Source organism: Oryzias melastigma, linkage group LG9 (genome assembly GCF_002922805.2).
Source record: "Oryzias melastigma strain HK-1 linkage group LG9, ASM292280v2, whole genome shotgun sequence".
Taxonomy (NCBI): domain Eukaryota; kingdom Metazoa; phylum Chordata; class Actinopteri; order Beloniformes; family Adrianichthyidae; genus Oryzias; species Oryzias melastigma.
In genome coordinates, this window is record NC_050520.1 from 19303533 (window position 1) to 19315613 (window position 12081).

A 12081-nucleotide genomic window follows, 5' to 3' on the forward strand; every position below is an offset into this window, starting at 1 on the left:
ACAAAATATTTCAAATCAAATTGGAAGTACAGCGACGAATATGTGGAAAACCCCTCTTCATAAGTCTGTTTGAATTCCCTAAGGTGACATAAACTTTAAGATTTACACTTTAAATTGTAAAACAAAAATAAATATTTGCAAATCATCGGATTAAACACCAATATGTCCTTTAAAACTGAAATAAACCTGCAAAAGTTGAAACATTTCAGATTTCCTGATAGATTAATGAGTACATTTCTGCTGAATGACAGAGTCAAAGAAGTGTTACAGCTCCCTCTAGTGGCTTTCATCTGCAAATGAGGTCACAGATAATTCAAATCCAATCTTGGAGACAAATTGCAAACATTGAAAAACAAAAAAGCTCCATTATATTCTTTATTTTATATATGTTTGAGTGCAAAGCATCTCCAAAGTACTGAGAAACCATGTTTCTAAACAGTCAGAGATGAGCAGGGCAGAGTCATCCATGTGGGAACATTAACATTTAGGTGAGCTATGTTGTGTTTCTGTCTGCCCTCAGAGCTGCTTGTCACTCACAGGCGACACAGTAAAGTGTTGCATGACCTTTATGTTTGTGCACAAGGGCACAAAAACCATAAAGCCTCCAAGGCTGCAACCGGGTCACCACGTTAGCTTTTATCTTACGTGCAACAACTGAAAAACTACAAGATGTGATAAGAAAATTTAGACAAATACATAAATTCTAAGGTTTAACAGATCTTACAGTAATGCTTTCAATTCCTGGTTTCCTCTTCTGGTCCGTGATTTTTGCATGGATCCATCCTTAACAAAGTGTCCAAACAGCTGACATTTCACCAGCTCCCAGGGCCTTTCCTTTAATGTACCAACATTTAAAACTCTTCACTGGAGACTTTTTTTTTGTTAGCCTGCAGCTGCGCAGCTGCACCAGGAAAGAGCGAAAAGAGTGCAAGGAGGTCAGAACGCAGTCTTAGGCGTTTTTTTAGTTAATAGACTTTTACGGTGGACGTGTCAAAGACTTCACTTGACACAGCCTGTGGTTACCCGATTGGCACGTGAATGCTTCGGCCTTTATGCGTTTTAGGTGACAATATTTAAAGGGCAAATCTGTTTTTAGGTCTTAACCTTTCCAAACTCTTGTTAAGGGTGCATGTCTTTATGGGTTTAAATGCTTTGAAAAACATTTGCTTAGGTTTAGTTTGTACCGTTTAAGCACTACAAACACAACACATTCTGATTAAAAAAATACCATAAATAAGTCAAACAAAGAAAGAATAGATGGAGATGCAGATGAATACAAAAACAGAAGGAAAGGTCGGAACAGTCTCAAATGAGGTAACAACTTAAGAGTTTGCAAAGCACCATCCTTTAGACAGATTTTGAACAGATGGGTCTTTTTATTTAAACTCAGTCACTGTTATTTATGCACAAAGCTTATATTCCAACCTTTTTTTAAACCATGAATGAGACCAGATCTTCTACTTTATTTGAAAACAATAGTACAGTTTGCATCATGTTTAAAAAAAAAAAATATGACAGCAAAAGTTATTGTGGGGATTTTCTATGCAAGTCATTTATTTATTTTTCCATTCAGTGGTCTCTGTTTTTTGGCTTTAAAACAAAACAAAGCAGGAACAAAAATAAGAAGCAGTAACTCAAAGTTCATAGCAAAGAGTGTTAAAAAAAGAAACAAAAAAGCTGCAGAGGTGAGAATGTAGATAGTCAGGAGGCAACTGTTAAAAAAGCAAGACTGTTTTTAAAACCTTTAAGATTTTACAGTCCACTACTCTTTTAAAAACGTAAAAAATAGGTGTATAAAGCAGTTTTTGAAACATTGACACTCCTGCACATGGCTATTTCTAATGGCTGTGACATTCACACTACCCACGGTGAAATGACAGACGCTGATAGGAAACCAGATTGCCTCCTCTCTATTTTTTACTTCAAAATGAGCTCATATGCATTATCTGAAGGTACTTTGCTGCACTTTTTCTTTTTTTAAAATACAAGCAAAAAAATGCATGCGCTTTGGGTGTGCATCAGCCCATCGTCTACCGTTAAAGAAATAATACAAAACATGGGTAAATATACAAAGTGCAGAATTACAGTTAAATTACTAAAAGTAGTGGCAAATCGTCCCACTCTGAGGTGCAATAACACAATCACATTTATAAAGCTTTCAACCAACAAACGCACACAGCTGCTGCTGCTATTTGACACCAGCACAAGTACCATTGAAACACTGCAGGAAGGTACTAAGCTGCCACCCCAGGAGAACAACTCATCTTCAATTTGAAAGTTCAAAAAGTTAAAAGCAAAACTGTTGTGGTTATGACAACAATGTGTGGTTTTTCTTTATTAAAATAAAATTTAAAAAAAACACTTGTAGGAGCAGTGTAGAAATGAAAGCGTCCATAATATTGAACTTTTGTGAAGAGAAGTTTGAGTACAAAAATAAGAAATATGCATATAAAAGTATTCCAATGCCTTTAAACACTCTTTGAGAATACTCTGTAACAGGGGTGACCCACAAATCCAATGAGAGGCAAGTGCAAAGGCTGAAAGCATGTGCCGTCAATTCAAAGTTTGCCAAAAAACATTTTTCAAGTTTTCTGTGGAGCTCGCACTAAAACACTCCAGTCTACCTTTTCACAGTCCACTGAACAACACTGTGCCCCCCCTCACTGCCCTCCCCACCTCGTTGGTGCGTCCTTCATCTGTGACACAGTTTCAACACCAGCAGGGGGCTCCACTATCCCACCTCAGTGATGAGTCAGACACAGTGTCTCTTCATTAGCAGAGAATACTATCGTTACAAGTCACATTCATTTTTACCCAACAAGTACCAATACTTGGATCCACGTGGGAGTTCGGTCAGAGCTCTGGGAGCTACACGTCTGTGGTGCGGATGGTGTCGTCGTCGAGGCTGAAGGGGAAGCTGCGGGGGGGCTGTGGCTGCGAGCGGTGCCGCCTGCGTCCGCTGGCTGCGTCCGCTGATGCAGTGAGGATCCCCAAGCCGCTGCCGGACGGGACTGGAGACGTGCTGAGGCAGGGGTTGGGGGCGGAGAGGGAGTTGGAGGAGGAGGAGGTGGAGGAAGAGGAGGAGGAGGGGGAAATCAGGGTGGGCAAGGAGCTAAACGAGACCTCGTCCTCCTCTGTGTCCATTACGGAGGGTTCGCCCGGTGGGACGGGAGTCCAAGGCTGCCAGCCCGGGGCCACGGAGCAGGACTTGACCAGCTGAGGTCTCCGGTCATCGTTCGGTTGGCGGCGAGATGCAGAGGACGCGTTGGGGCACCGATAGAGCGAAGAGGATCGTTTGAACTGGGAGCTTACCGTCTATGAGAAAATCAGTGCCAAAGATGATCAGATTTAGTCCAAAAAAACTTTCATTTTTTATCTTTGAGCTGAAAAGTTCCTGAGGTGAAACTTACTCTTGACGGGCCTCTAAACTCCTGGATCTTTGAGTCAATATCCCTGATCCAGCCGTGCATTTCCTCTGGGGAGTCGGCCTGTGGGAGAGGGAAAGCAAAAAAAAGTGTACTTTTTATTTATTTTTAACAGGAATTATTTATATATATCTATATTTGAATACTTTCAATCTAGGTTGACCCTTTAGGTCAATTTTGGTGTTTTTCTGAAAAAAGATTCCCTTTTCAAACATTGAAAACACAAATTGAAAATCCCTGGCCCCCCTTAAAAAGGCACCCAAATCAATATTCAAGTAATAGTTACTAGAAAAGTACCTATATCTTCATTTTGTTAGTTATAAACCTTCCAGACAAAATGTCTTTCATATCCTAAACAAGATAAAGATGTATGTAAATTAAAGATTAAAAAAAAAATTCAAAACCCTTTTTTATGGCTAAATTGAATATTTTATATTTGCTAAAACAGTAAAACCAATCCAAAGGGTATCCTGCCTTCACCTAAATAGAGCCCAGATTAGCACCAGCAGACCCTCATAATCCGATTAGGAGGATGTGAGAAAGGAAAGTTGACCAAAGCATAAAAAATTAATTTTAACCACTTAAATAACTCATGTCATAATAAGTTAAAGAGATGAAAGTCTGAGAATTCTAACAATAGGATAAACAATAGCAGCTAAACATTAGCAGTATAGAAGGAAACAGGGTTCAAAAGATTCTCACAACTTTTAGTGCAGTAACTTTATAGGCTCCAGCAACCCCGTGACCCCAAAAAGGTTTCAACAGGTAGAAGTCTGGATGAATCTAAGTCTCACTAACTCGTCTTGGCTTCAGAATCAGGGCTTGTGCATTGTTGCACCACCATTAATGCTGACTCAGCACAACATTTGCTTTAATCATAAAATCTGAATAATAAGAGCGACACCACAATCATAACCTCCGTAAAGAAAAATTATGAATTGTATTTTCAAAGCTCATACACCTTATTGAGAATAAATGCATTAAAAAAACACCATTTAAAATTGACTTTTCATTTTAATTCAGTGTTTTCATCCTTAATGTTGTATCATGTTCCTGTTCCGTCAGCTCGACAGTGAATGAACATGAATTTGAAATCATCATTAAACAGCATTTTTTATTTTTTTAGTCAAAGGTGGAAGATGAGTTAGTCACAGCCTTCATAGTGAGACAACGCCCATCATAGAGTTTACTATAATAAAAGATATATAATTATATAGCACTTTACTACCTTTTTAGAAGGCCTACAGTGGTTTAAAGTCACAACCACACACACACACACATTCGCACACTGATGGCGACTCCGTTGCCAAACAGTGGCAACCTATAACCACTGAGTGGTCCGCCACAGTCGGCCCGGTACTGTCCAGTCCACTACTTTGAGTGTTTCCATTATAAAGTTGGCCCATTAAGCCGGACCAAATCGTACCATTTTAGGGCCCCCGATGGTTGTTGGTCCATAGAAAAATAAAACGGACTGGTTAGGACGGAGCTACTGTTGAAACCTGTTGATTGGCCGACTTTAGATGCACTGCTGGATGACCTCTATTGTTGTTGTTGTTAGCTTTACCCCATAATGCTCACCTGAATTGCCTGGTCCATTCCTAACTGGACCGGACCATTCCGCTCAATGGAAACGATGCTTTTGACATTCAGGAAACTGAACCTAAGACCTTCCGATCAGAGGTCAACCCCTCCACCTCTGCACCATGGCTGTCCAATATGTACCCAATTAAGATTGTGAGATATAAACCCAAAAAATGATTTTTATCAACTTCAACTTGTTTTATTTATCTGTTTTGTAACAGAGAAGCCAAAACTCTTTTATCTTTGCCACAAATTCAGCATTTGATTCAGTTTAACTCTGAGCTTTTTATTATTCAACCATCAGCTTATGGAGCTCTGTAGCAATCATGAGCCCTTATGTAACGCTCAACAATGATTGCTTTCAGCGTTAATCATTTTATTTTGCTTGTTCATGCAGAATGCAATAATCTTTTACCCCTTCCCTTCCTGGGTTAAATAATATAAATCAGAAAAAATGTTTTGTTTTTTTATAAATCAAGACCAATTAATTACTTGAGAGATCCTTTCTTTATGTATAAATAATAGTTTAGAAATAGACCAAAACCTTCAGTTGACATGTCCATGTTTACTTGAGTTTACCAAATGTTTCTCACACTTCCTTTTTTTCTTTTTTTTTTTTGCAAAGATAAACATTAAAGCTCTGGTGCTTTGAGCCTGCTTCTTTCTCTCCAAAGCACTTCCCATCTGATCGGGGCTCTCAGTCAGCTGCTCTCCCAGGAGGAGCAAGAATTTTATTGTTGTTGTTATGGTTACACATGGCTGTGCTCCTTTCACAAAAACAAACTGTAGGGTCCTAAAAAAGGAGCGCTGGTCACACATCAGCAGCAGAGCATTCAAAGACAGCATGTCAACACATCAAGACAGATGCTGCAGGAAATACAACAGACATTTTCATTTATCCCCATACAACATGAAAAACAAGCTTGTAATAGTGCTCTGCATTGAAATAATGAGAAATATGTTGTTTTTTTTAATTATATTTGTAATCAAGACATTTTACCTGGATGTAGAAGGTTCTAGAGCTGGTGATGATCTCAAAAAGATTGTCTCTGAGCAGGAGGTCCCTAACAGACAGAAAAGTGAAAAATGACCCAAATGTTCATGTGGTTCAAGGTTATGTTCTGTCATGTCTACACATTGGATAAAAAATAAAGGATTTTTTTAATTTACATTTAAACTGTTTTCTTTAATCCTAAAACACTTTAAAAAGTTACAGCATCACGTTTGCCGGGTTATTTTTACTCAATATAATATACCTAATAAAAAGTATTTCTCACAAAAAATAAATCAAATAAATATGACAGCATGTGATAAATTAGTTTTCTTTTATTTTCAACTATGGTTTATGTACAAAAAAAGGAAAATAAAACATAGGAAGATCCTAAAAACATGCATGAAAATTACTGAAAAATTAGGAATTAAAAAAAAAAAATCCTAAAAAAATAATAGTGATAGTGAAGATTTGGCTTTGGTACACCTATTCCTGGGACAGGTGAGACTTTACCCAGGGACCCATGACACTCAGAAAAATGCAACATATTGAAAATTATGTAAATACTTTTGCAATAGCGCGATAGTGCTCTAGGGTTAAGACATTTGAGAAAAGCATATTTTATAGGAGACTAAGGGTGTATTCAGACTGAAAAAGTCTTGAAGCTTGAGTTTGGACTGTATTCAGTCTACCAGACATTTCTTTTTTGAACCAAAGCTTGCAAACAAAACCACATGATTAAAGAGCTATTTGGTCATTGGCCAAGAATTACGAGGCAAACGAGAGAAAACAACCACGAAGGTGCAATTCTTGTCGGGATAGTTCACTTATTCAAATTTTATATTTTGCTGCCCAATCTGTATCAATATCAGGTACAACACTTTATACTCCATTGGAGACATGCTGCAAGGCAGTTACTGAGGAGACGTCGGCTAAGAAGGTACAGTGGTAACTGATTTAGACATACCGATAACTGGGAAAACAGTGTGAGAAACAATGTGTATAACATTAAAAGTTGTGTTAATGTGCCTGCATTAATCCAACCAAATTACAATGAGTCTAGTCTGTTTACATCCCATAATGGCTGACTACGGTGGCCGTTTTGGTCCAGTTGTTCCACTCCAACCACAGAGCCTAATCAGACTGAGGAAACTCAGCGAACCAGAGTTCAGTCCAATTGAAAACGAAACCGAGACTGCCTCAAAAGTTGGGTCAGGGAGCAGTTAATGGGTCTGAATCAGAGTCCGGTTGGATGTAATCAGACTGCAAATTTGTTCCGGATTATCAAGAGAAACGCATTTTTACGCAAAAATGTTTCCAATCTGAATAAACACTTGTTTTTGTGAGGAGAAAGAAATAAAAACAAAAGAAAATAAATTAAATTTTGGATCTCTGTTAACAAAAATCTTAAAGATGAACCCCTTATGCTATCCCTGTCAGCTGTGCTCAGTCACATTCATTGTCACGTGGTGAAATGCCTGATCAACATGAGGGAAGCTCTGCAAACACAGTCCAAGGTTGTTGGATGATATTTTAGTTTCATATGCTCACACTGCAGCAGCTCATATTCACACTTGTTTGGCATTTTTCTACTTCTAAAAACTGCATTCAATTTCTATTTATGTCAGACAGATAACCAGACGGAGAAGAAGCTAAACTGGGCAAGAATCTGACTGTGATTCATGTTCGACTCACCCTGATTTGACCAGACATTCGTGGACCTTTTGAATTTCTCTGAGCGGAACGGCTCGGAGGGGCTCCTTGTCCTGGGACACACAAACACCACGTTCAATTAACGGCATCAGTGAGACACAAAAACAAACCAAAAAAAAACTTTGTCATTTTGCCTTCTTACATTCTCAGACTTGTAGTAACAGACTGCGTTATCATCCAGCGTGAAATATCGCCTCTTCCAGCTCTTCCTCTGCAAACACGCTTGGTTTATTTATTCAGACAAACGGTTACTCAGTTATGAGAGGTTGACCACTCACCACATTTCCTTGTTTAACACAGTAACCACATCTCAGCACACCAGGCCTGTTCCCCTTCCTCTCCTTCCCATTTGTTTCTTCAGCCTCATTCTGAAACGTTTTCAAGTAAAAAAAGGACTTCGTTTAACAAAATTTAAAAAAACGTTCTTTTGCGTTAAGATTTGCTGCTGATGTTGTTAAGTCACCTGAATGGGAGTGTGGACCACCACACCGCCGATGATCTCAGTCTTATAGGCCTGCCTCTTCCCTCTGTGAGTCTCGTTGATCTCAGGGGTCACATCAGGTCTCACTGGTGGGGGGCCAGACTTAGGAACCTGTCATCCAGCAGGGTAATAGTTTAAAAAAAACTTCTTTAAGAGATTATTTATTACAAGGAAGAGCTTAATGCTAGATTGGAAAAAAATCTAAATTGAAGATCAAGTGAAATCTGTAACATAGTTGGCATGTGGCTTCACAAAGACTTGCAGACTGCTAAAAATCACGAGATATAAAGCTTTTAAAGCGTCAATGAACCAGACATTTGCAATAAAAGCATGATGTTCTGTTATTCACATAAACATAAAACATAAAAAAACATTCATGAACAAGAAATCATTGCAGAATTAACAAATAATTTAGAAAAAAACAATTAAACAAATAAGAAAATAAGTGAACAGCAATTGTGGCTAAATGCAATTAAGAAGGCTATTTGAAAAAATAAACAGCACCTTAATAAAATATCCAATCAAAATTAGAAAGAGACAATTTCTTCTTTAAGTTAAAGACCAAACAATTACTAAAAAAAATAATTAGTTTTTTAGGATGGGTGTGAGCTACTGTAATCTCACATTTACTATCTAGACTCTGTTTTTATTTAGATTTTGCTAGTTTCACACAGCTGCAGTAAAAATAACCTCATGCTGATGCTCACAACGTTCCTTCTCATGCGTGCACATGCAAAACGTCTTACAGTATTTATGATTTTTTTTTACATTTTTTAAATACAAGCCCTTTACTTTCAGTGTGTCCCAGTACAACCTATAACATTTTAGTGATTTAGCCTTTTTTTATTTGCCCAAAGTATGATAAAAAGAGATGTGCGCATGACCAAGTTCCTCCTTGATTTTACAGCTTGCAGATGCACCGTCAGGAGCAATAACTTGGCACAGTGATGTAGTAACGCATGACTTATAGTGGTCTCCGACATTGTTGCTAAGGTATTTGGTTTCCTTTTTGCTTACGATATTGCTTCAGTTTTTGAGGTTTTTGTGCGTTCACTTATGCAAAGCAGATTGAGCACCCACCACAACATTTCAGTTGGGATCCCGTCTGGACTGGAGTCATTCCAAGACTTGATTGTTTTTACTTTTCTGGCGCTATAATGCAGATTTGCTGTTGTGATCCAGATCTTTTCACTGTTAGCTAAGCTTTCTCCCATGACACTACATAGAATTATAGTAGTTTTGATCCAAAAATGTTTTCTTACAAGTGTTTCTTGAGGTGTTTTGCTCAAGGACACAATGTCTGGACTAAGAATGGTGGGCGGAGCCACAAGTTTCCTGCTTTACTCCATCCACATAAAGACAAACAGATCCAAGTATCTCTTTGTTTTCGTCATCAGAGCAATTATCTGACTTAAAACTGTATGGCTGGATAGCTCCAAAATTGCTCGTAATTTTTACAGCAATAGCTGCGTTTCCATGGACACAAGTAATCAGATTAAAAGCCTGATCAGAATAAATATGTCTTGTAAACATGCCGTTTGGAGTACTCTGACCCAATCCGACTCATTTGTGGACAATTCAATTCTAATCCCATCTTTGATCAGGGTAAAAACATTTTGCACATGTACACGCAGCTAATGATAAGCAATGTTGGAGCTGTAATGTTAGGTTGGGGGTGTGAGGCGCTGTAAGCTAGCAGGGGGACATGTAAACAGGCAAGAAACAAGAAAAGGGGGGGCGGGGTTGCTCCATGGCACATCTCAGGTGAATTTCTAGTGAACTACACCCACTCTAGTAAAAACTAAATCCTTTTATTTTTTTTTTTGCCTAAAAATGACATAATCATGATTAAAAAGACAACTAGGAATGCTTCATTGGAGTGGGACTTCAACCCACTAAGTTAGATCCACCAAAAAGTTTAACAAGACTCGAGTGCCTTCCTCTAATGTGGAGAACATTAATACACTAAACTGTTTCAAAATGGTTTTATTAGCGAGGAGTAACAATTGCTTCTTTATGGTCATAGCTGATGTTAGGAGTGCACAAAAAAAACTGCTAATTTATCATCATCACGATGATACTACGCAAGTAGTATCATCTACTACACTACGCAAGTAAATTCCAATACATGGGCACATTAAATGAGCTGAAAATTTAAGTATTTATTGAGATATGTTGACTTTAAATTAAAAAAAACTGTTGCAATGAAATGAAAATATTGCACCAGTTTTCTGTTTTGCATTTTGTTCATATATTGCAAGTAATCATCAGCGTAATATTGATTATTGAGAGTCTTCTTCATTTCGTTCAGCCCTAGTTGATGTATTTCCTTCCTTGGCTGCATTTTTGCCTAATTCAAAAACGGCTGATGATTTGTGAGAGGGAGCTGAAACTTTTGCTGAAGATTTCTCAAACCCACAACAAAGAGGGAGCAAACCAGAACTTCCACTGCAAAAAATTATATCTAGATAACACATCCTTTTTTTAATGCAGGTATTTATTTGTAGCAAAGTAATTTTTTATGTATGAAACCTGACCACTTCCTCCAAAACGCAAAGATGGCAGCAACCCCATTAAAAGAGACAAAAATAATCACTTTGCTTGAAGACATTTTGTCCTTTTCTGCTTCACGTCACTTTTCATTGAGGCCAGAAAAGTGCGGCGCTGAAGCAGAGCAGCCATCCAACCGATTGGGGAAGTGAAAGAAAGATTGAGCAACTCTGTTTCCTGTGTGAGTGAGCAGGTAAGCGAAGAGGACAAACACTCCTCTCTGTCACCTGCTGCCAGCTCACATCTGGATGTCGCTGCTCACAAAAGCTCCACAGTTGAGCACACAAATATCATGCAAAGCGACTAACTGAACGTTAGGCTAATTTAGAACAATGACGCAAGTGGACCTTATCTCTCATTTTTGTGGCATTCGCAATTTTGCTCTTCAGTATCCGCGGCGATGGAGGTCATCTTCACACACCCGAATACGTTTCAGTTTCAAAAACATCGCTTCTAGTGCAAAGGTGAAAACAGACCTCCATATTGATAACAGCGTTTATCAAGCATCTGTAATTCATCAAATAAGGGCAGAACGCTCAAAGACTCATGCTGCACTCACAGTTATTTTACTGGCTTTGTTTAGAGCAGCCACCCAGTCCTTCATGTCAGTCACATCATTGGCTTGGAGGAAGTACTGCCGTGAAACTGCGTTAATGACTGCACAAAAACAGAGAAGTTCACACAAATCCACAAAGATCAAATCAGCTAATGCATCAACCGAATGAATGAAACTGTCCACCGCTGGACCGGCGGCGGGGAAACTCACCGAAGCAGAACTCTGTCTTTGGCTTTTGCTTTGCTGTAACTTCACTCACCTGGAAGGAGAGATGACCTTTAACCTTTAGCATGCTGCTCATCAGTCTAAATAAATCATATTGTACAGTTGGACAAAATAAATAGTACTCAAAGTTCCACTCCAACTATATTTTTTTCTATTGTAAAAGCGTTCCCAGTGGTCTTTTAGTTATGATTTCGTAGTTTTTAGTTAAAATCAAATAGCTGTAAGTTGTAAGACATACTGTCTGCAGAGCAGCAGGAGCTCATTAGAAATTTGCCTCTGGGTTGTGGGCGGGACTGTTGGCGCGGAAGTTAGCCTCTACTAATTTCCCATCAACCCTTTGTTTACACATTCTACTGCTAGCTTATAGCATCTCATAAGCCTAAGCTAACATTAGCGTAAGCGGGTAATATCGAAGATATCCAGCCGTACAGGTTTGAGCTCAGACGAGAAAATGTAAGACTTTAACGGATCCATTTATGGATGCAATGAAATTCCAATGGAGGAGGGAGACTTTGGCCTGCCCATGTCATTGCTTTTACAAACCCCGGCTTTTAAA

General features: G+C 38.6%; 1 protein-coding gene across 2 annotated transcripts in view; it reads right to left on the bottom strand.

The window, feature by feature from the left end:
• Positions 1–1356: 1356 nt before the first annotated feature.
• The window catches only part of si:ch211-204d2.4 (uncharacterized protein LOC100003662 homolog), a 14727-nt gene continuing 4002 nt past the window's right edge, over positions 1357–12081 (bottom strand). Inside the window, exons 4-12 of one of the 2 annotated variants that reach the window (XM_024275070.2) lie at positions 11511–11559; positions 11304–11401; positions 8177–8305; positions 7992–8081; positions 7856–7924; positions 7696–7766; positions 6010–6073; positions 3411–3488; positions 1357–3315 (exon numbers count right to left, since the gene is read on the bottom strand). In XM_024275070.2, coding sequence (XP_024130838.1) covers positions 2869–3315; positions 3411–3488; positions 6010–6073; positions 7696–7766; positions 7856–7924; positions 7992–8081; positions 8177–8305; positions 11304–11401; positions 11511–11559 — 1095 coding nt within the window. In that variant the 3' untranslated portion in view covers positions 1357–2868. The remainder of the gene's footprint in view (positions 3316–3410; positions 3489–6009; positions 6074–7695; positions 7767–7855; positions 7925–7991; positions 8082–8176; positions 8306–11303; positions 11402–11510; positions 11560–12081) is intronic. The other variant, XM_036213571.1, reaches the window with a different exon arrangement.